This window comes from Ursus americanus, chromosome 28 (assembly GCF_024610735.1).
Source record: "Ursus americanus isolate L20-20 chromosome 28, mUrsAme1.1.p, whole genome shotgun sequence".
Taxonomy (NCBI): domain Eukaryota; kingdom Metazoa; phylum Chordata; class Mammalia; order Carnivora; family Ursidae; genus Ursus; species Ursus americanus.
The window spans coordinates 4474386-4497123 of NC_142154.1; the positions used below are offsets into that span (position 1 = coordinate 4474386).

The window sequence follows — 22738 nt, forward strand, 5'->3', positions numbered from 1 at the left end:
AAACCAGGGGATCCCAAACTATTGTCCAGGAACACGGCTGGCTGAATGAGAATCCCCTGGGGGTTCACTAAATTCATGGATACCTGGACGCTAACGCAGCCTGCTGACTCTGACTCCAGGGGTGGTCTCTGCAGCTGTCTGTCTCTCACGCCCCAGGTGACCCGACAGGAGGCTCTGACACGGGCCCTCCCTGTTTGGATGGGCTGGAACCTTGAGCTTAGGAAACTGTTGAGTCCTGCTCTCAGATCACAGTCACCTATTGTCATTGGGGCCGAGGACCAGCCGGGAACCGGCAAACCACCACAGAGATGGCTGTGGCCACGGAAGCCACCCAGCCACACCTGCCCCGGGGTTCCCATGAGGCAAGCAGAGCAGAGGGTGCCCCATTGCCCGGGAACCCCCTGGTGGGGCAAGGATTGAGGCTCTCCTCACCCAGGCCTGGTGGTGACCCCGGAGCGGACTCAGAAGTCTCATCCAACGGCCCGCCCACCCCGCCTGGGGCTGTGAGCTCACTCACCTCTCAAACCAGAGGCCCAGGCGGTAATGCCCCAGAGGCTCGACGCACCTCAGCAGTCTGGGCCCCAGCAGCCTCTTCAGCAGGCTGTGGGCGAGGATGGTGAGGCCCACACAGGTGAGGACGAACAGTGCCAGGGCCCTCTGGAAATCCAGGAGGCTGGCCATCAGCAGGAAGGCCGCGAATGCTGGGAGTGGGTAAGAATGAAACAGAGAGGGGTCAATGACAATGACACGGGCCTGCCCCCTTGCCCCCCCAGCTGCACCTTGTCCCACCCAGGGCACGGAGGACCTCTGAGCCTCAGCTGCCTCATCTGGAATTGGGGACAATCATTCCTGCTGTGCTGCAGGGCTGGTCTGGAATAACCGAGGAAGGTGTGTGGAGGGGCTTTGCACACCGTGAACGCGCTGACCGGCTGTGAAGGATGAGGGTGTGAAAGGAGGGGGCCAGACGGAGTGAGGCTCCAAGCATCGGCGGAGGGCCTGCTCTGTTCCAGACCACACGAGGTTTCATGGCTGATGGAGACGGTCAGGTCAGTCACTCCGGGAAGGAGTTCACTCGCATGTGCCAGGATCCTACTCTGGAAATACGGACCATTTTCTTCCTAGAATTTCCTTCTCCCTGCTTGCTCCTCTCCTCTTCGAGCAGCTAAGCCAACCTGTGTTCTGCCTCAAGAAAGGAATAGGACAGTGGATAGCAAAGGGGGAATTGTCTCTCCTGCCTTATGAACTTCAGAAGCCAGGGCCGTTGAAGAATGGAAAGGACTTACAGCTCTTCCACTGGGTAAAAATGTGGGCTGCAAGGTTATGAGCAAGTGTAAGTCCTACCCTACCCGCTGTGCTGCCAGACCAGTTAGAGGACACCAGCTGGAAGACAGCCTACGTGAGGACACTGGTTAGAGGAAAAGCTAGTTGGAGGACAGACCAGCTGGAGGACAGACTAGTTAGAGGACCAGGTGGGTCCTGGGAAAAGGGCTCTGACCCTGGGAACCCAGGAGCCCTGCCCGACAGAGGCCGTGAGATTTCAGAGAGAGCAGCGCCCATGCAGCCTGGGCAGGCAGAGCCGTAGAAGGTTTCCGAAGTTCTGCACAGCAGAGCAGGCACCAAAGATCACCAAAGCTGATCTCTGTGAGCAGCTCAGAGGAGGAGAGGGGAAGGAGACCAGACCAGGCCCCCGACAGAGACGGGGCGTCGCCACGGCTGCCTGCAAGGGCAGAGGACCCAGCACCAGCCGTAGAAATGGGCAGGTCAGTACACAGCTGAGGGCTGGTAGGGATCCGCCCCCCGGGGACTCCTGGGGAAAGGGGTGAAGGCATATTCCACACTGACAGAAGTTAAGTTCCTCTCCCGCGGCTGGGATGACGAAATTGAAACCGAACAGGAGTCAAGCTCGAGGAAAGCGAGCTCCCTTCCTCTCACACTGAAGGTTGCGGCCGGGCCTCTGACCTGCACAGGTGTCACCGAGGGGCACGCAGGTGTGGTCCGCAGGGCGGGGCCAGGGACGCAGGTGCAGGGTCCCGGGGCTGGGGGAGGGGCGGCAGGGGGTGGTTACGGCTTGTAACCTCCCACAGCCGGCTCTGTGCGGATCCCCATTCAGAGCCGAGGCACCCGAGGCCAGTGGAGCCGGGTGACTCACTACGGCAGGGAATCGAGCTAAAAGTCCTACCAGGGTCTGTCTCAGGGCCAGTGACTCGGGGGACTGGCGGGCTGTGCGGGAGAGGACGCAGGGTGGACAAGTCCCCGGACGGGCATGGAGAGACGTGTGTTCCTGCTCCCGTGCTGAGCCCATGCGGTCCTCTGGGGTCCGGCCCACTTCAGCAGTGGGGGCCCCCGAGGGCCACGTGACCCAAAGACCTCCAGCGACCTGGCCAGAAATATGGGTCTTTTCTGAGACTGGGGACCCCAAGGCCCTCTGTGGGTCAGCGGCCAGGGCCATCTTTGCACCCACAGAGAAAGCCCACCTGAGGGGAGGACACCATGGCCACGGCTCAGGCACGCCACGAGCTTCATTTCTCTACCACACCTACTCCCAGAAAGTGCGGGAAGGGCCGCACCATAAAAGACACAATACAGTGCAGTTCTCAAACAGCCGGAGGAAAGCAAGGTCACACAGACATGGAGAAAATCGAGACTGGCCACTGTAAAGCATAATTTACTGACAGCCAAGACAAAGGCGAGATAGGATGAGATAGGGCGTTTTCATGATCTTCAATCATCTTTCTTTTTTTTAAAGATTTATTTATCAGGGCGGGGGAAGGGCAGAGAGAGAGGGAGAGAGAGAATCTCAAGCAGACTCCCTAGTGAGCACGGAGCCCCACGCGGGGCTCGATCTCACGACCTGGGATCATGGCCTGAGCCGAAATCAAGAGCTGGGTGCTCTGCTGACTGAGCCAGCCAGGTGCTGCTACTTCAGTCATTTCTTCAGGAGGAACCAATCTGAGTCTGAGTGAGGGTGGAAGCCAAGGGGACCGAGAAGGCCTGGGCTCAGATCCCGCCAGAGGAAGCCTTCCCTGTCTCAGACATCTCTAGGAGGAAGCTTTGAGGGGCCGTGAGCCAGCCCCTCTCAGCAGACAGCCCTGCTTTCACTTTCAACATGGAGACCCGGGCCACTGGCATCATGGCGCGGCGAGTCCTCTCCCTGTCCGGCCCCCTGAATTGGGGGTCTCTGCACCCACACCTTCTCCATCTCCTACCTGCAGGACGAGGTGACCTGCCCCTCCCCCTGGGCCCCTTGCCCTCCTTCCCTGGGCCTAGGGGCTGCCCTCCGCCTGCCATCTGTCTCCTCGTCCTTCCCCTTCTTTCTCTACCCCCAGCCCCCACCTCCGCTCACACACACGGTTCTAGAGTCTCCTGTCACCTACACACCCCTTGACACTGTTTACCCTCCTTGACAATATTAACCCTCCTTGTTAATATTCCTGCCTGTCCTCCTAAAAAATCCTTCCAAAGAGCTGTCTACACTTGCTGTCTACACTGCCTCACCTCCCATTCACTCCAATGCAGCCCCTCCCCCCGCCACACCTAGTGACCCGCTTGGCGCTAAATCCCCCAGCGGTGCTCTGCCCCTGTTCCGCTGCTCCCCTTCCCAGGGAGGAGCTCGTCTCCCGCTCCCTCTCCGCCCCCCCCCCCACACACACACACATGCCCTCGGCTCTGAGGCTTCCTCAGCCAACCAACGCCCTCTGTGGGGCTGGTCCCCAGACTGTGGTCACCCACTTTCCTATTCATTCTCCAGGCATCCCCGGGAAGCTCCCTCCCCTCCTCCATGGCCTGGCTGTAGGCTCTAGCACCCTGTCCCAAACAGCTGGCCGTCCCTCTCCCCGCCAAGGCCGCCTCCTCCCATGCTCCCTGGCCGTGGAGGCATCGTAATGCACTGAGCTGCCTGAGCAGAACCCTGAGGCACCCTGGATTCTGGGGTGTCCATCCTGCACACTCACTGGGCTCCCACGTTTGCTGGAGAAGTTTCCTGAGGGTCTCTCTGTCCCCATGCACTCTGCTGTCCTCACCATCTCCTCGTCATCCCTGCCTGCCTCTCCCAGGCTTCCACAGTGTGGATCAGCCCCCAAGCTTGCCTGTTAAATCCCTCAGGGGCTCTCTCTGGCTCTGGGGTAACACTCAAGCTCCTGAGCTGCCTGCCCGCACCGTGCCGGGTTTCATCTTCGCTCCTGGGGTCCTGCATGGAGCGCCTTCTCAGCCCTTATTGTCCTGCTGCTTCACCTGGCTGGCTCCTGTTCCACCTGGGAGGCCTGAATGTCACCTCCTCCTGGAAGTCCTCCCTGATCACTCCCATCCTTTCCTGGTGTTCCTAGATGGTTTGCTGCATCATGTGGAAATACTAGCTCCCGTCTCCCTTACTGATCAGAGACAACCTTGGGAATAAGACCTGATCTGGCTTCCTTCTGATGTCCCAGCTTCCAGCGCGGAACTGGCCCTGAGTCGCTTGTTGAATTGTTGGATAAGTGGATGCCCTGAGACATGGGAAGCTGGGGTGGAGGTGGCTGGGGGGCTGGGGAGGGAATGGCTGTCTCCCCGGTGGGGCTGGGCCCCGGGCTCACCCGTGCAGAGTAGGCCGGCGCAGACCCATCGAAACAGCCGTGTGTGCTCCTGGCAGAAGCGTCGGGCCCTCAGGGCTGGCCGCAGGTTCCTCCTGGGGAGAGGACCGGACAGTCCACGAGTGCCCCAGACTCCTGCTGTCAGCAACTCAGGTAAAAGCCATCGGGTACATCCCCAGTGAAGTGGGGACATGGGGCAAGCCAGGCGCCGGCCTTGACATCACAGGACTGGGGCAACCCCCATCCGGAGCAAACCGAGGCACGGCTCAGGCCCTCCACGCCTTGCCCTCAGATGCAGCTGCGCCGCCCTCCTGATCACGTGGCCCTCGGGCCTGGGAGGGCGGTAACCGCGATGACCACCTGCCAGAGTGCGCCCGCCGTCCCGTTTGCACCTGTGTCCGGAGCCAGGTGGAGAGGCTCCCTGCTCTGCCTTCTTCCCCGGGGACGCAGGCTCACCACCTGAGTCGGCAGGCCTCCCAGCAAGTGAACAGCCCGCCCCGTGTCCGCAGCCCCCACCAGCCCCCCCCTTCGTGGCCCAGTGCAAATGCGGGCTCTCGCCTGGTCATCCGGCCCCTGTCTATCCCGGGAGGAAGGGCGGGCACTGGGAGGGCCTCTGGGGCCCCACAGGCTGAGCATGGAGGAGGTGCTCACTTCAGCCACCAGCGGCTGTTTTAAGGACGCCTGTCCCCTCCCTGTCCCCACCTCCTGCCCCCTAAGGGAGGCCTTCTTCCCCAACTTCCCACCCGAGGCAGACAGATGGATTCCCTCCCCTCCACCGCCCTTCCTCTTCATGCTCTCCTCAGCTGTAGATCTGGCCAGCGGGGACACCAACAAGTTTGGGCATCGAGAGACCGAGTTCTAGGCTCGGACTTGCTGCCCGTGTGACCAGGGCCGGTCTCTTCCTCTCGGGGGCTTCAGCCTCCCCGTGGGAAGTGAGGGGACCGGCCCAGTCCAGGGGTTTTCAAACCAAGCCTCGAGGTTCCCTGAAGTGCCCCAGAGACTGAGTAGGGTAGAAGGCAGATGGGGAGGTTGAGGGGGGGTCAGGCTGGCTCGGGGCACCATCCAGCTGCAGTCAGAACAGCCCCACAGTATATACTGAGGTTCCTGCGGGGGGATCTCATTCTGGCTGCTTCGAGGCAGGTCGGGAGCCTCTGGCCTGCTCACCCCCAAGGCAGCAGCCACAGTGCTCACTTGTTGCCTAAAGCACATTCGTTCCTCGCTTTGACAAAGGTTCCAGGAGCCCCCTCTCTATCGTCAGGAGGCCAGGTTCCTGTCCCTGCTCCCCACGGTGACCTCCTCCCCAGGCCAAGCCACGTCCCTCCCGGAGACCACCTACCATCGTGAGAAGGGCTCCAGTCTGGACTCGGTCCAACTGTCCCTGGCCTCTGCAGGGCTTGAGACGTTGCCAGGGGTCCGGCCTTCCTCCTAAAGCCACCAGAGAGTGACCAGAGTGTGCCTCCTGCCCCAAGTGAGAGCGGAGAGAGACCCTGGCTGCCACCTGTGTGCCCATGGGCACTTCGGGAGTGGGCTGGGGTGGGGGCTGGGCTTTTGCACAGGAAGTCATTAGAGGACAACTTCATTAAATTCTGCAAAGCACACATTGAGTGCCTACTGTGTGCTGGACTCGGTGCTAGACACATCCTGCCTCAGGGAGCTCAGGGTCTGCCTGCAGAAGGGACCCTGGGGCCTTAGCGGTGGTTGGTTGGGGAAGCTGCAGGCGGGGCCACCTTGGGGTATGACCCCAGGACACCATTTGCCCTCCATTTGTCTATGGAGTTGTGTTTCGTGGGTAGGGAGGTTATTCTTGCAGATTACAGTGTGAAAAGCACACCCTGGGGTTGTGTGCTGACGGGGTGGGGGGAGGGGCTTCGTCAAGGGAGGTTGGGAAAAGGGTGTCATATTCGGCTCCAAAGTTCTGGGCGGTGGGCCTCTACTTGGCCATTCCAGAGCAAGGACAAGATGGCCAGCTCCTTAAAGGCTGAGGCCTCCTCAGAGATCCACCCCCACCCCACCTTCTTTCCTTGGTTTTTAGATCACAGCTCAAACGTCCCTTCAGGCCTTTCAGACTAGGGCAGGTGCTCCTGGCACTCATGAGCGAAACAAAGGGGCTGCTGTGGGTTGAGGAGGCCAATACAATACATTGATACATTTTGGGGGAGGTGGGGGGGGGCTAACTTTTCACACAAAGAGGTAGGAGGGTGAAGGAAGATGGTGAACAAAGGGCCCTCCCACCAGGGGGCCAAAATGGGGAGGGGGCCGGGGACAGACCAGGCTTTCCAAGAGCTCAGCCCCCATGTTCTCCAGACCATTGGCCACAGATGTGAGCGAGATAGACTGTCTTCGTTTTGGTGTGTTTTCCATGTGCGTGACCTTCCAGCTGAAAGACAAAGGCGGGGCCCAAAGCTGAAAGCAGAAGTCGATGCAGGACCCCGGGTGCAGGGCCCAGAGAAGGGAGGAGGCTGGGAGAGGGCTGGAAGCAGAGACCAGACACGGGGTGGGGGGGCAGCTTTGATCTTCCGGGAGATCCACCCTCCCTGTGCCTGGGGCCACAGAGGAAGGTGCCCCTTCCTGCACTCACTTCTGAACCCATGGGACACAAGTCCTTGCAAATCTGGGAGGCCAGCAGAAACAGCAAATTCTGCCCACCTCGCAGGGAAGGCAAAGAAGGAATTACGTAAAAGAGACTCTAGACTTCATCACTCCCACAGCAGGTTAAAGCCATTGCCACTAAGTGATATCTTCACTGTATTATACTGTCCCATCTCTGAAAGATGGAAAAATAATATCCCCAAAACTCTTCAGTCCCTGGATCCAACTAGACCTGAAACCAGTCCTACTGCTGGACTTTTCAATTCTGAGAGCCAGCTGCTGAAGTTCATGGGCTTAACTCATCTCGTAAGAGCCCGAGCTAAGACCCCATCTCTCCCCACTCCTGTTTCTTCCCCTCGAGATCACCCTACTCCATCCAAACACCGACCAGCCTGGTTAAGCTCACACGTTCAGAGGCACATACACACGGAGCACACGCGAGCTGGGAGCCGTGTGCAAGTACACATGCAGGCAGAGCCCAGGAATGCCTAGCTGCCTGTGACACACAGAGACACACAGCTGCACAGGGAGAGGCAGGACCCCCGTCCTACTCACATATTTGTGGTGAACAAGTCACTCTCGGGGATGGGCAGAAGCGCGTATTTCCACGGGGACAAAATGATTTTCACCTGTCTGCACTTTGGCCCGTCTTCTCTCTTCAGTGCGACTTCCGGGCGGAGTCCAGAGCCTGAGGAGGTGGGCCTTCCACCCAGCTCTGTCCAGCGCCCTCTCCAGAGCCCAGGGCCGCGGGGGGGGGGGGGGGGGGGGGCAGGGAACCCAGCCTCTCTCAGGGAAAAGGGAAACCAGAGCCAGCAGGTCCCACTCTGGGCCTGGCCCTCGGGCTCCTGCCTCCGAACTTCATCTGCCTGACTCCTCTGAGATGCCCTCCTCTCTACTCTCCCCTGCTCCCACATGGGCCCACGTCTTCCAGGAAGCCTGTCTTGACTATTCTCACTCTATGTTCGCCCCCCCCCCAGCCCATCCTCCCACCGTGCCCTCCTTCACTGGCCCTCGAGGTTACCCAGGCTCAAGGATCACGCACATTAGCTTTCCTCTTTTTTTAAAAAAAAGATTAAAATTTTTAATATGGCCAGATCTTCTTTATTATTATCTTAGTCACCATATAGTACATCCCTAGTTTTTGATGTAGTGTTCATGATTCATTGTTTGCATGTAGCACCCAGTGCTCCACGCAATACGTGCCCTCCTTAATACCCATCACCGGCCTCGCCCATCCCCCACCCCCTCCCCTCTGACGCCCTCAGTTTGTTTCCCCGGAGTCCAGAGTCTCTCACGGTTCGTCTCCCCTTCCGATTTCCCCCCCTTCCTTTTTCCCTTCCTTCTCCTAATGTCCTCCTGCTAATCCTTACGTCCCGCACAGCTTTCATCTGCATCTCACCACTCTCCCCTCCTCGCACATCGGTGATTACGGTGATTACGCAGCAACCTCTTTCCCCGCGCGCGCTCGAAAGGAAGGAAAGCAGGCTCGCTGTCACAAACAGCGTTCACATCTAAGCCTCCAGAAGATCAGGACAACGGAAGGAAATCACGCAGTTTGCCCTTTCTTTCTTTCCTTCTTTCTTTCTTACATATAAGTAATTTATTTCTTTTTTCTTTTTTTTTCAAATTTTTATTTAAATTCCGGTTAATTAACATACTGTGTAATCGTTTTTTCTTTTTTTTTTTTCTGGCCGACACCTAAGCAACGAAGTCAAGTGTGCGAAGTCAAGGGACAAACGCTTTCATGCTTCAGTCCTCCAACTAAACATTAAACTATCCTGACAGGGTGCACGACATCTCTTTAATAATTAATGACGCACACTCAGGACAAAACCCCATGTGATGCATGAACATTTCCCGTAACGCAGGCTGTGGGATTACATGCACACACTGGTTGTTCTAGATGTTTGGAGAGGATGATGGAGGGTGGGGGTGCCCCTTGTCTTTAAAAACCTTTTTCTGTCTCTCTCTCCGATTACCAACGCATTACACATGCTTCGTGAAACATGGTACACAGATACAGACATACAGAAGAGCAAGTTAAAAACCCCTCTACGCGGAGCCCCCTGGGGACGACTACCGAGTTTGTGGAACTGCTCTCCGGACTTTTCCTTTATGTTATTCCTTTTTTCAAAGGAGGTCAGACTACACTAGCTGCTTTGCAATCTGGGGCAGAGATCCGCACCCTGCCCCACTCACTCTTTTGGGGACGCCTGTGCTGCCTTGATTGGAACTCAGTGTCCAGGGTATCCCCTGGTTTATCCTAAAGGAGGCCCGTCTCCGTGGGCGGCTCCCCCATCCTAGCAGAGGGCTTTAGTCAAAACCAGTGAGGCCGCACCTGCTTCTCTGCTTCTGCCTGCTTCTAGCCTCCTCCGCCTCCCCTCCCTCCTGCCTCCTCCCTCCCCGCCTCTCCCCTCCCCGCCTCTCCCCTCCTTTCTTGGTTCCTCTCCGTGCCCTGAGGAAAGCCCGGGGGTACAGCACACCCAGCAGGGGCCAAACTTACTTCCAAACAGTTCCTATGTTACACCTTAAACCCTTGACATTTTTGTGTGCCCTGATCTAAAACACGGATTTCATAGGTGGTGTGTCATGGCTTGAACCCTGACCTGGAGTCTAAGGGTCTAGATTCAGCTCTGACTCCAAAAGTTAACTTGTTTCTTTCAAGTGAACAAGGGGGGTAATAGTACCCACCTTGTAAATAAATACTGACGGGGCTTCAAGGAGCTCACGCAGGTGAGGTGCGTAGCAGAGAGCCTGGCACGGTAAGGCTGGCAGGTGTCACCACTGTCACAGGGCCCATCTGGGGGATGCCTTGACGCTGCTGTCCTCCTTCAGGCTGGGAGAGCCTGGAGGAGTTTCTCCCCTGCCCCTCCCTTCAAGGAGTGACCCCAGATCCCCTCAAGTGATCCTGGACCCCAGAAGCCAAATGCTTTTTTTATTTTTATTTTTTAAAAGATTTTATTAATTTATTTGACACAGAGAGACAGGCAGCAAGAGAGGGAACACAGCAGGGGGAGTGGGAGAGGGAGAAACAGGCTCCCCACTGAGCAGGGAGGACTCAGTCCCAGGACCCTGAGATCAGGACCTGAGCCGAAGGTGGACGCTTAACGACTGAGCCACCCAGGCACCCAGGCACCCCCCCCAATGCTTTTTTAGGTGGAATTTGAGAGCCACAGGCTGGCAGTGGGGAGGCTGGACAGGTTGGGATGAGCACCCCCTGCCCCCACCCAGGGAAAGACCCGGAGCTGGAGGACCTCGAGGGTCCTGGCTGTGCACCATCCCACTCAGCCTCAGCTGTCACCTACCCCTCTGCCTGCCTGTTTCCAGAGGAGACGGTCTCTGAGGTCTGTCCCACCCATGGTGGGGGTGGTGAGAGGGAAGGCCAGGACCGAGCTGGGGATGGGGGCGCTGGGTCCAGGGCAGAGGCGAGGACCATATCTCTATATCCATGTCCCTACCTGCCTTCCCATGTCAGTACCCAGATCTGGACTTTCCCTTCCAATCAAAACAGAAGAGCACCTCGAAGGCTTTGTACTGAAGAGCTGCTCCCCCTCGCCCACCCCCGTCCCACTCGTCAGAGGCAGCCATGCACCTGTTTCGGTGTCCGTTCCCTGGGGCCACTTTCTGTCGGGGGAGTTCTTGGCCAGAGCGGAAGAGGACCCCTTCTCCTTGCCAGGCTCTGAGGGAAGAAAGAGAAAGTTTGTAGAGGCGGCGAGTGAGCCGTTCGGAACTGTCAGTGCAGATGTTATCAGGAGCGGTGTTCGACCGTCCCTTCGCTTTCTTCTCATGATTTTGCTCACACTGCTTCTCGGCTCTTGGCCGCTGAGGCCCTTCTGCCGCACGGTTTCCCGTGTCCAAGCCGTAGACAAGAGAGGCTCTCGCGTCAGATTCCGTAAATATGAGCGTGCCATCCTTCTCTCCTAAACCTGCTTCTGTCTCTTAATCCTCGGCCGGTTGACAGAAAGGGCATCCAGTGATCCCATACGATGTTTCCTTTCTTATTTGGGGCATTGAAAGATGGGCTTCCTATAGTCGTAGCAGAAATGTTCTAAACCTGAAAGCATATACAAATTCTGATGACATAGGGCAAAATACAAAAGCTGAAGAAATAGGCTAGTCGTAACTCATATAAATTTTATAAATTTTGGGAATGGACTCCCCCAAGACTTAGAGCACAGTGCTCTTCCTAGCAGCTGTTCAGCACATCCAGGTGTTCACAAGGGAAGGAAACGGCCCAATGCCCCGAAGACCGAAACCCTTCCCCCCACCATCCCGGCCCACCACCACCCTAGCTGGCTTGGCATGACTCTCCAAGGGCCTCCTGATATAGTCCTCCCCTCGCCCCTGGCTATTCACTGGAAACAGATGGGCACAAATGGCCACCACCCAACACAAAACGAAAGGATGACTCTGGGGCCCATCTCTCTCGGCAACAATACCGGCTGGTCAAGTAAGGACACCTGGTCCCACACCCAGCCAGGGGGAAGTTTCCCTAAACAGTTAAGGAATCACTTTCTCTAAATACTGAACTGGTTGCTACTTTGTGAAGTCTGTTTCCCTAGTTCTTGTCTGTTCTATCCCTCTTGCCCTTCCATCTCATATCAGCTTCTGACGTAATGAGAGACTGAGAGATTTCCTTTTCAGTTGGACCCCAGTTAAGATGTCCTACAAGCCAAGCTAGGTTGTAATTCATATCATCCTGTTGGGTTCAAGGGCGACGTCCCTGGCTTTGGTAGGTTTAATACCAAAGGCTGTATCCTCCCTCTGAGGTATACCATTTTCTACAAGCCCTTGACAGGGGTTGTGGGGGCTACTAATTAGGGTCTCGATTGCCTTGTTGGCCCAGAGCTGACTCTGAGTCACAGTTAGAGGCTGGTTAATTACACAGGCAAAAATAATCCCTTCACTGTTCCCTCCTCTCCCCCTGTCAGAGAAGTGGTCTGATGTGGCACCCCCTAAGCTTTAGAGCAAAGCCTGATATTTTTTTAAAGATTTTTCATTTATTTATTTGAGAGAGAGAGAGCAAAAGGAGGGCCGGTGTGTGGGGGGGGGACTAGCAGACTTCCCTCTGAGCGTGAAGCGTGACACAGACCTCCATCCCAGGACCCTGAGATCATGACCAAAGTCGGACGCTTAACCAGTTTGAGCCATCCAGGCCCAAGCCTGATATTTTTATAGAAGTTTCCACAAGGAGGCCTTTATGTCTCCTGGGAGCAGCCAATAAAATGAATCTACCACAGACCAGCAGCTTCCTCAGGAAAGGTACTGACAAGTAGGGCATCGCAATTACACACACTCGTTAGGAAGAACAAAAAGGAACACCTCTGAGTGTCCCATCTAGATGTTGAACTTTCCAGCCGTGTCTTGCCTCCCCTCCACCCAGGTGGCGTCCCGCCGATAACATCGCCGTAGAATGAAAGACACGGCTTCGTCCCTGACTCTCCTCTGACTAGTACCAACTGTTCTTCCTGTGCAGACCTGCCAGTTACACACCATGACTCATTGTGGAACATTTCCTTTCCATTTTGCTCTGCCTGTAGAAGCAAGTTTCACCGTTCCACAGGCTGCATCCAATTCCCTTCACTCCAAGGCCACGGGGGTCTGTGGAGAGCCTGACCCCATCCCAGGAGCTAAACATCAGCCAGCTTGTGGCTCAGGAGACGGTGCTGACTGTCTCCCACTGGATGAGTTGGCAAGATGGTTGCTGGGGGTAGGGGTAGAGATTTGTGTTAGCCACCCCACCTTGAGGGAAGGGAGAGACACCAAGGTCTCCCACCTTGGAGAAGAGCAGCATGTGAGTGGCCCTGGGATGGATTCTATAGTTGCAAGAGGTGATAACAACCATCGTACCAGCTGAGAGCTACGCGACCGAGAGCTTGGCATGTGCCAGGCTGTGCTACGAGCTCTAGCTTACCATAACCCAAGGAGGTATGTACTGGTCACCATCTCTCCCCACCTGTCCTCCAGGGAGGTGTGTGATGGGGGGACCAGCGCCATACAAGGAGCTCCCAAGGAGAAGTTGAAGAGCCCGAAGTAGAACCAGGAGCCACTGTGCTACGTGTTTGTATTTGGGAGCTCTGCGCTGGCACTCGGGTGCCCAGCCCATGTTTCCACCTTGCCAGCTGCTTGGCAGACGGGATGGATTCTGGGCCTACACGTAACCCCAATGGCCGTGAATTGTGTTCTCTGGTCAGACCCTGTGAAATCTGGGATACTGTGTCTCTGAGGAACTTCCTGAGTCAGACCCAGCTCCAGTTGTGCAGGGGCTGAGGTACTGGGCAACCACCCACGTGACCTGAGCAATTTCACTCCAACTGCTCCAAGAACATACGGTTTGCCCTGACAGAAAAAAAGAGCCCCAGTGAAATTTCTCTTCCAATGGCAGCGTCTACACAGCAGGACACCCGAGGGTCTTAGGTACATTCCTTAGCCTGAGATGGGGATTCTTGTTCAAGTGACATATGAGGGAGAGGGCTGCTCTTGGCAGAAGGGGAGGAGGGGATACAGAATACGACAGGGGGAGAAACAAGAGTGCGGTCTTGACTGGAGTCTGGCTTTAGCTGGATTCCACAGGGAAACTCTGGAACACAAACTTGCCCATATGTTAGTCACACCTGAGGCCAGGCCAGGCCAGTCAGTCACGGGCCAAGAACTGGGGAAGGGATTCGAAGGCGTTTTGCCTCCCAGGTGAGGTGGCTTCCATTTGACTCAGGGTAATTCTTCAGACAAGGGGCAGCTGTGAGCTAATTCCTCCTGGGAGATGCGTCCCCACGGTAAAGGGGGCCTGGGCAGGTCAGTAGAAGCTTGCACAGCAGGTGAGAAGCGATTGACTCTCTTGGCACCCCTCACTCCCAGGCTGCTGGAAGCAGGGTGCTGGCTGCCGTGGATTACCCCAGGCCTCGGGCCACGCCAAAACAGAGTCTTTCCTATGGGTCCTCTGCCTGCCTCAGGGGGGTCTCAGACAGGACCCTGGCTTTGTCTGCAGCCTTGTTCCAATGAGAATTCTCATGGGGGTTTGGTGGAACCAAAGAGATTTGGTGTGAAACCAGGGTGTTGAGTTTGGTTGGAAATGACAACAGCCAGTTGAATTCTCAGAGCCATATCCCATTCTGGACCTGGATGTACTATGCAAGTCATTAAAAAGCCAGAGGCCCAAGCAGTTGACAAGACCATTACATCAGGCCAGGAATCCATAGACTCATCTCCTGTCGTATCACTACCGTCTGGGTATGTATGGCAAGTACCAGGAGCGTCCCTTCGTCCACACGTGCACCATGTCCTCTGAGGCCAAGGGTACAGTAGCTGCTGTTCCTCATGACCTTTTGGAAATAATAGGAAAGAGCCATTTGTGAATCATATCGGTTCTGAGGCCAGAGGACAGAGCTTCATGGGTTCCAGGACCAGACCTCCTGCCCTGAGCCAGCTCCAGCCGTACAACCACAGCCTCCTGAAGACAGATATTCCTGAAGGCTGAGTTCCCTCAACCTCATCCTTGCCATTGTAATTCAAGAATGGAGCCCAAATTTGCCTGGTTGACTGGGATATGACCCAATTTCTGATAGGTGGTTCCTGAAGCAGAAGGAGTTAGGGTCCCTCAGTAGGCATTTCTGTTTCAAGTAAGAGCCACATAAATGCCCAGCAAAGGAAATTTAAAGGAAGCTCACCCCTGGACAGTCTCAGGGAGACCAGAACCAGGAAAAGCAGAGACCGGCCCCCCAACCCCCCCACCTACAGACAGACCGTTCTTGTTATTCACTTCTGACAGCAATCTCTAGAAATAAAATAGGTGAGTGACAGATAAATGGATGCATAGATGATCGATAGATAAAAATACCCAGGCACTACTTTTTATTGTCAACTTCAGGCGTTCTCTGCTGACTCTACTATGTACAACTATACACAAACCTGTTGTTTGACAGCTGTGTCACCATTTTAGGCCTATTCGTGACGCTGCACTTGGGGTCAGTTGCTCCTGCTTGGGTTGGCAGGACAGAGCAGAGACCCGGAGGAGCCTTGGCTTTGACAACACCCCAGAGCTGCCTTGCCAGCCCTATAGGTGGGCCATGTCCAGGTCTCCTAATGCCTACAGACTTCTTGAGGAAGAAATAACTCTGTCTTGCTTAAGACTACTGCCGTGGGAGGCCTTCTCTGTTATTTCCAGTAACAGCTGATCCTGATACACCACGGCCCTTGGGGTTCAGTGCAAATGTCCTTCCACCGTCTAGCCTCGCCTCCTCCTGAACCCCGTATTTCGATACCACAGTGCTCTTACTGACCGTGCGCTATCCACACAAGCTTTCATTCTGTCCCTCTGCTACAACCTGACACAGAACCTTCCGCTTTGTAGTGCATAACGCACGTATTCGCCATTATACATTTATTGGTGTGTGTGTTTAATGTGTGTCTCCCCCATTAGACTGTAAGCTCTCTGGGGGAGGAGTCTACGTCTGTTTTGTTCACTGTTACGTAGCCAGAACGTGTAATTGTCACATATGATGGGCAGTCTGTAAGTCCCAGTAAGAGGATTTAAACAGTGTTGAGGCAGCTTAGTTCGGGAAATTTCAGCGACAAGCTCCAGCTCTTCCGGCTAGGAAAGCTGGGTTTTGAACTGAAGTTTGTCTCCCTTGTTTGAAGCTTACCAAACAACTTTTCCTTTCAGACGAAGAAGGGAAGAATTTGCATTTCGGGTCCACTCAAGTGTCTAGTCTCCTGGATGTTTAACTATCTCATTAAAAGTTAGTGAGGTGGGTTTTTGGTGCACAAATCCCATTTTCTCATAAGTTTAATGAATGAGACAGTCTCCCTGAGTTTTATCAGCTCAGGGGTACTGGCAGCATTGAGTCATAAAACTGAGACCCAGACCCTGTCCCACACCACACTGTTGGTCCACCAATAACCAGAATCCACACTCAACCTAGCTCGGGGATGAGAGGCAGAATCAGATCAGGAAAAGAAGTTACACCTGGAAGAAACTGTATGAACTAGCTAATACACACTGTCAGAAACAATAGGCAAAATTTATAGAAACTTTTTAAAGGCTGTTTGACCAAGACAGGTGGAATGTAATTTTGTTTCAGGTGATGTTTATTGATATATTTGCTCACATTTAATGCAGAAGATGAAACAGCCACATGCAGTTTTTAATCGTCGTGGGGTGGGGGGTGGATAACGCAAACCTGGGCCAAATGTTGAGCCACATACTAAATTGTATTAAAGAGACCAAATATCCAAGAAAGCAGGAGCTCACAGATTTCAGGAGAAAAGAATGCTTTATTGGGTCCCTTGCATGCATCCAGCCCATCTGCCCTCTCCCTGCCCTCTGACAGGACCCAGAAGATGGTCCTGCCCCTTGCCACGAGGTGAGGCGCTGGCTTTCCTCTCTAGGCCTGGAATGCTGGTTGGAAGAGCTGCTATGAAAACAAGCAACCTGATCTCAGCAGCAGAGAAAGATGCAAGGAACAAAGTAGAGGAGTCGTCAAAATGGTCACGGGCATGGAAACCAGACCTCTAGCTGTGGCTGATCAACCATTGGGTCCCAGGCATGAAGACCAGACAGTCCCTAAGCTATTACCTAGTTATAACCATAACTAAAGACTTCTGGTGGGGCAAACAGGTCTATCTCAAGCTGCCAAGGTGGAGTCAAAATCTCCCACTAATTTCCAGACCTTCGATGGGGAAAAAGCCAAATATCTTTGAAGGGAAACCTTATTTTAACACTTAATACATATCGCGAACCTTCCTTGGCCTTCCCCAAAGGGATCTGTGTCCATTTATCTGGGAACTACAGAAGGAAAAGAGAAATACCCAAACTTGGGGAGAGCAGTGCTGTAGGATACTGGCTCCAAGCTAAGTCTAATTTCTGGGGACCATAGAAAATCACGCGGTCTGCCAACCAATGGGTTTGATTAATAGATTCAATTTGCACCACAGCAGACGCAGTAGCATCTCAAAGCCAACCTGGGATCATTTGGAGTGAATAGTCGAAATGGATATATTTTGAAAGAGGCATCCCTCCCACAATGGCGCTCTGATGCGTGGGGTAAGAAAGACCATAGCAAGAGAGGACAAGCGTGAGCTATTGGAATCCCCCTCCCTACCAAAATGGTAAATCAATGATAGAACTGAATCCCTAGGGGGATATAGAAATCAGTGTGACTATCAAAGACTTGAGAGTGAAGTCATAGTGATTCCTAGCACAGCTCAGCTTGGCCAGTGCAAAACCAGGAGGTCTTTGGATGCTGTAAGCTTTGAAAAGGGATGTCTCCACCTGCAGGTGCTCATGCAGAGACGGTCTTCTTGCTCAAGCAAATTCATCCAGCTCCTCACACTTGGTATGAATCCTCTGATCTAGTGAATTCATGTTTTTTCTTCTATTTTGATGAACAAAGAACTTCAGAAAGAGTTCCTCTTCAACTGGCCTGCAACAGCGCAGACTCTCTCAGCTGACCGGCTCTGTGCCACAGCCTGGCTCACAGGCACACGGCCCTTGCCACCACAGTGTTCCCTCACACTGATGGCATCACGCTGACAGAGCCTGGAGTCAGCAGTTTCCCTCGATGCCTTGATAAGACATATGTGAGTCAGAGGTGGGAGATAAATCATGGGAAAATGAAAAAAAAGAAAGAAAGAAAAGGTCTTGGTAAAGTTCCTGGGGTTGAGGGGTCTGATTAGGTCAGAATCTTTCCTCCATAATGCAGCACAAATGACCACATTTTGAAGCCCTTACCACGAAGACCCAGGCAAAAATGTCATCTTAGGGCATCTTGTTCCAGCTCATGTACCGACTGACCTAGAAGGCCACCCGCTTTGGGTTGGGCTGAGAGCGAGTCAAGATTCTCCAGCTGGGAGAACGGTTCTCCTACCAGGCCCCATGACTGACAGATCCAGTGGTGCTGGAGGTGGCTGGCTGGCTGTGGCACACTGGGGAACCATGTGGGGCCTGTGGCACAGAGGAGCGCTGAGGAAGCTTATGGCAAGTCCTAATAAGAAAAGTATGGCGGGGAAACCCAGGGCTCAGAACCAGGTGATTCTCTGGCCAACAAGTAACTATTATCCTTTAGAGAAATGGCGCTCTGGCTTGCCGCTGGGCTCTGAGGGAGCCTGAATGCTTGACTACAGCATAGCAGGAGCCACGCTGCCCCTCCTGAACCCGGTTCTCGGATCCACCCAGCCATAGTGAGCCATGGCCAGAAGCTCTCCATCTTCCAGGGTAGGGCTCTGAAGGCACAGGTAGGCCGTGTGTGTGAATTCCTCGCTCATTCTTCCATGCGGCCTCCCCTGCCCTGCCGCTGAGGCTCCCCTCAGTCTACACCTATCACTTCAAGAGGGCAGGAATCTGTCTCGACCACTAGGGAGGGGCCCTCATCTGGATCTGCTTTTCTTATCTGTCATGCCTCTCCCACCGCCAACACCCATGGAATCATCAAACGCTATACGCATCACTGCGGTAGCCGCACGTGGGGCAGCCAAGCCCAGAATGCACGCCACAGCACGAGTCGTGGGTTGATGCCTGTGGCATTCACTCATCTGGTCAGGGTCAGGATCCCCGCGGTCCAGGAGCAGCAGTCAGCTTGGTAATACGGTGAGACGGGTTGCTGAAAACTCAGTGAGGGCACTAGCTGAGAGGCTGGGTCCGACCCGCAGAGCGCAGCCCAAGTTCTGACCTGGCCGGCATCTCTTGGGGCTCATTCGCCCTCTCGGGCTGGGAAGCAGGTGGACAAGGGCGAGCCATGGCTCCATCTCACTGCCTTTCACACACCTGAGGCTTGGAACGAGGCTGGTGTAGAGGTTTTCGTCTCCAAGGAGACACATCCTCAAAATGCCAGAGTCATACGCGAATTGGAAGCCGAGGCACACCCGGCCTTTTCAGGCTCCTTACAGCTCTGAGCGACACACGGCAAGAGGTCATGGGAGTGGTAGGGTGACTAACCATATCAAGGGGAAATCTGATTGCTGCTGCTGCTGCTGCTGCTGCTGAGAAGGGGGTAGGAGTACAGATAGATGTGGGGGCGGCGGGGCGGTTCCAAGAGCGCTTCCCCTGCTGCCATGTCCCGTGGTAAAGAAACACCTGCCGCACGGGCAGGGCCACTGAGGAGCTGGACTTCAGGACGGAAGCTTGGGGTCACTCCAGCAGGCGAAAAATCCCTAGTCAGAAACACCAGTTCTCAGGACCTGTGCTGGAAATGGACGCTAGCCTTTACCCGTACTTCTGTTCTTGGTGGGTTCAAGAATTTTCGTTGACGATGGTTAATTTTAATCCCCAGGTTGCAGAATTTCAAAATGGGATTGTGATAGAAGAGGGAAGAGTGACACTGGACTTTGGAGAATGGTAGCCCCTGGACTTAGTCATTGGATGTGACCTTGAATGGTCTCCCCAAGCAGAGAGGAATTTGCTCCTGGTCGTATGTGGAAGAGTCGTAATACATCAGGTAGGAAGAACAGTGTGTGCTCGTGGGGGGGGGGGAATCTTTGCTGTTGCCACCAAGTGCTTTTCTACCCTCCCCGTCTCCACCATTCTGCTGGTAAGAATCCCGGTCCTTTGGAAAGCTGCCTCTGTCCCGCCTCCGCGGTGGCTTGAGCTCCAGGACAGGGGTTTGGATCCCGAGTGAAGGGAGTCCCAGTGGCTGGTTGGCGTCAGTCTGCCCACAGCAGCAGCTCCCAGAACACAGGCTCTGGGGCCCCGCTGGCTCCCACTGTCTCAAGCCCAATCGTTCGGCTATCCCTTTGGCTCTGGGAGCTGCCCCAACACCCTTCCTACGAACCTTTTCTCCTTGCTAAAGTGGGTCTGAGTCCATTTCTGTTGCTCAAAACCCAAGAAACCTAATGGAAAGTCTCTTTTGAGACCACCTCATACATCTTTGCCTCCAACAGCTGTCAACTCGGGGTCCGGCATACAGGAGGTACTCAGTATATGTCTGCTGAGTGGACGGATGAACGAATGGGTAATACCCCAACTCTCAGTTCACCAAGGCAATCTGGATCTGCAGCCTGGGAGTCGGGGGCACTCTGGGGCAAGAGGAAAAAGTGGGGAGAGTCACCTGAGCCCAAGAGGAGGTAGAGAAGTCAGAAATGTCAAAACAGAGGGGCATCCACGTCAGGCAAGGAAAGGCCCGGGTGGTGGCAAGGGGTTGTCGGGGACTAAGAAGCCTCTGCAGCGTGGGAAGCAGGAAAGGACCAGTGAGTAGCTGAGAGGCAGAGGCTGGCTGTCCCCGAGGCTGTGGAGACAGCCAGAGACACTGGACATTTCCCCAGAGCCTCCGGCTCTGCTCTTCCTTCCTGTGTTCCTTCCTTTGTGTTCTCTCCCAAACGAAGGAACGATTCCAAAGACCTAAGTTTTCAGCTGCCCTGTGCAGGGGCACAAGCCATCTGCCCTGCTGTACGAGCAGCGGAGACCGTGTAGCTGTGGCCACAGAGGCTGAGACCGAATGCCCATCCAGGAGCCAAAGCCTGGATTTGTGACTGCAGTGCACCCAGGGCTGTAGGGCGCCCTCAGAGAACCCGCCTGGGGCGAGGGGGCCCTGGTTCCACACACCTACAACCACACCAGATGAGGGCGAGCAGGGTACACAGTGGCTGCCTTTATTGCATTCCAAGGGGAGCAGGCTAGCACCAGGCCCATCCTGTCCCAGGCCTCCAGGAGGGGCTCTCAGGAAGGACTCGCGATGCTGGGCCGAGCACAGCAATTCCTTGGGAGCCCATGCATGAAGCCCCGGGGCTGCAGCCCGGGGATCGAGAGCTAATGGCTGGGGCAGTTGTCCGAATTCCAGGCACAGCGACGCCCCCAGCCCAGCACGAGGGTGGACTGCATCCTTCCTCGAGCTCCCCTGTGCGCTCCCTTTGGAGAACAGCCCTAGCCCTCCGTCCCCGGTCTAGAGGGCAGCGAACTTCCGTGTGACTGCACCTGCTTCCGGGATGGAGCGCAAGGTCCCTCAGAGTCAACACCTGCCCTCTGGCCTCGGCTGCTGACACAACCCTCATGCCACCTCTCCCTCCCGGGTAGAGGGCCTGGGAGAGGCAGGGGAGGGGTGGAAGGGTAGGGCTGGGGAAGTGCCTGGGCAAGGGGGCAAGCAGAGAGGCAGCGAAGGAAAGGGAGCAGGCTGCAAGGGACCTGAAAGCGGGGGACAGGAGATGGGGCTTAAGGGGGCACGGGAAGCAGGTGAACGAGCGCCTGAGTGCTGGGGGAAGGAAGGGCATGAACACACATCACCAAAGACCACTGCACAAGTATATGACAGGCTCTGGAAGGGCCCTGAGCCCCATCCGGGCTCAGTGACAGGTTAGTCGTGGGACACACAGAGGCACGAGGCCAAGTAGCTGGAAGGAGAAGGCTCCCTGAGAGTCACCAGGCCAGACACAGCACAGGAAGTCTGGAGCCCCGAGGACAAGGAGAGAGCAGGGCCAAGCAAAGGCAAAGGGTCACCGCTGGCCGGGGTGCCCCCAGAGTACAATATTCACAGCAGGGTCTGGTGGGGGGGGCTGGGGGTAGAGCTCATGCAGAGGACTCGGGGGGCCTCCAGCAGTGGCCAATGTAAACTTCAAGGAGGGACCAGGCCTCCAGGCACGTGGGAGTGGGGCCTGGGAGCCCCGGCTGAAGGTGGCCCCGGCAGAGGCCCCCGGGTGCCACCTCGCACAAGAGCCGTCTGATGAGAGTGGACTGAGGAGAGGCTGCTCAGGGAGGCCCCCGTGGCATCTCCTCAGCGCACCTGCTCTGGTCAGTTCCGTAGTTCTGGAAAGTCTCCATTGCCTCGAGCTGCTTCCTTGTTTGTCTGCTGCTGGGTGGAGGCCCCCAGCCTCCAGTGGGGGCTACCGCAGGCCCTGGGCCTTGGAGCCGCCCTCTCGGGTGGGAGGCTGTCCCAGGAACTGGGTGGCAAGTGCCTCTGAGGCCGGAGGGGTGGCTTTGGAGCTTGGAGTACTCTTCCGGGTGCCCTGGGGACTGGGGGGGCCTTTCTTCTGGGGCTGAGGACTCAGTTGGCCACCCTTCCTGCCAGTAGATGGACTCTTGGAGCCTTTGGCCTTGCCTTGAGGGTGGGCAGCCTCAGGGCCCTTGAGGGGTTTGAGCCCCAGCATCTCACAGAAGGGGTTGCACTGGTGGGAAGAGGCAAACTGGTCCAGCAGGGCAGGGAAGCAACTCTCCTTGAGGCCTTGGTATCTGCAGCCAAACAGTGAGAGCTGAGCGGGAGTCCCACCCAGAGAGCCCTCGGGGGCGCCTAAGGTGGGGTGGGTGTGGCCTGGGTGTCACGCCCCACCCTTTTGGGGGTGCTGGGGAGTGCAGCTGGGCTCTACCTCAGGTGGCAGCACCCCAAACCTCAATTCTAAGCCACGGCCTCATTCCAGGACTCCATCACGTCCACGCTCCCTGGCGTGAGAATGATCTGCCTCGTTAGTACAAATCAGAGCAGACTCCACACCCCACTTTGCTCCAGGGCCCTCACCCATCTGCATCACGATGAGCTTTAAATCAAGTGGGAAGGAAGAGGAGCCCAGGGACGCAGGTGATCCTATGTGGGGGGCGTCAATACTACTGCTCCAGACCTGGGGTTAGGGGCACGGTGGGTGGGGGTCAGCGGCCCCCAGGGACGTGGCTA

General features: G+C 55.7%; 2 protein-coding genes across 17 annotated transcripts in view; both read right to left on the reverse strand.

Annotated features, from left to right (window-relative positions):
* SLC28A1 (solute carrier family 28 member 1) overlaps positions 1-7903 on the reverse strand; it is a 62620-nt gene extending 54717 nt beyond the window's left edge. For 7 of the 11 annotated variants that reach the window (XM_087856613.1, XM_087856612.1, XM_087856610.1 and 4 more), the window contains exons 1-5: positions 7710-7899; positions 6834-6942; positions 5902-5990; positions 4569-4660; positions 518-701 (exon numbers count right to left, since the gene is read on the reverse strand). In XM_087856613.1, the coding sequence (XP_087712739.1) occupies positions 518-701; positions 4569-4660; positions 5902-5990; positions 6834-6926 (458 nt within the window). In that variant the 5' untranslated portion in view covers positions 6927-6942; positions 7710-7899. Of the gene's footprint in view, positions 1-517; positions 702-4568; positions 4661-5901; positions 5991-6833; positions 6943-7709 lie in introns of all 11 variants that reach the window. The other 4 variants (XM_087856607.1, XM_045813222.2, XM_087856608.1 and 1 more) reach the window with 2 other exon arrangements.
* A 2216-nt stretch (positions 7904-10119) lies between these two features.
* The window catches only part of ALPK3 (alpha kinase 3), a 56807-nt gene continuing 44188 nt past the window's right edge, over positions 10120-22738 (reverse strand). For 4 of the 6 annotated variants that reach the window (XM_045812986.2, XM_087856615.1, XM_087856616.1 and 1 more), the window contains one exon: positions 16405-22302. In XM_045812986.2, the coding sequence (XP_045668942.2) occupies positions 21957-22302 (346 nt within the window). In that variant the 3' untranslated portion in view covers positions 16405-21956. Of the gene's footprint in view, positions 11209-16404; positions 22303-22738 lie in introns of those variants that run through there. The other 2 variants (XR_015722081.1, XM_087856617.1) reach the window with 2 other exon arrangements.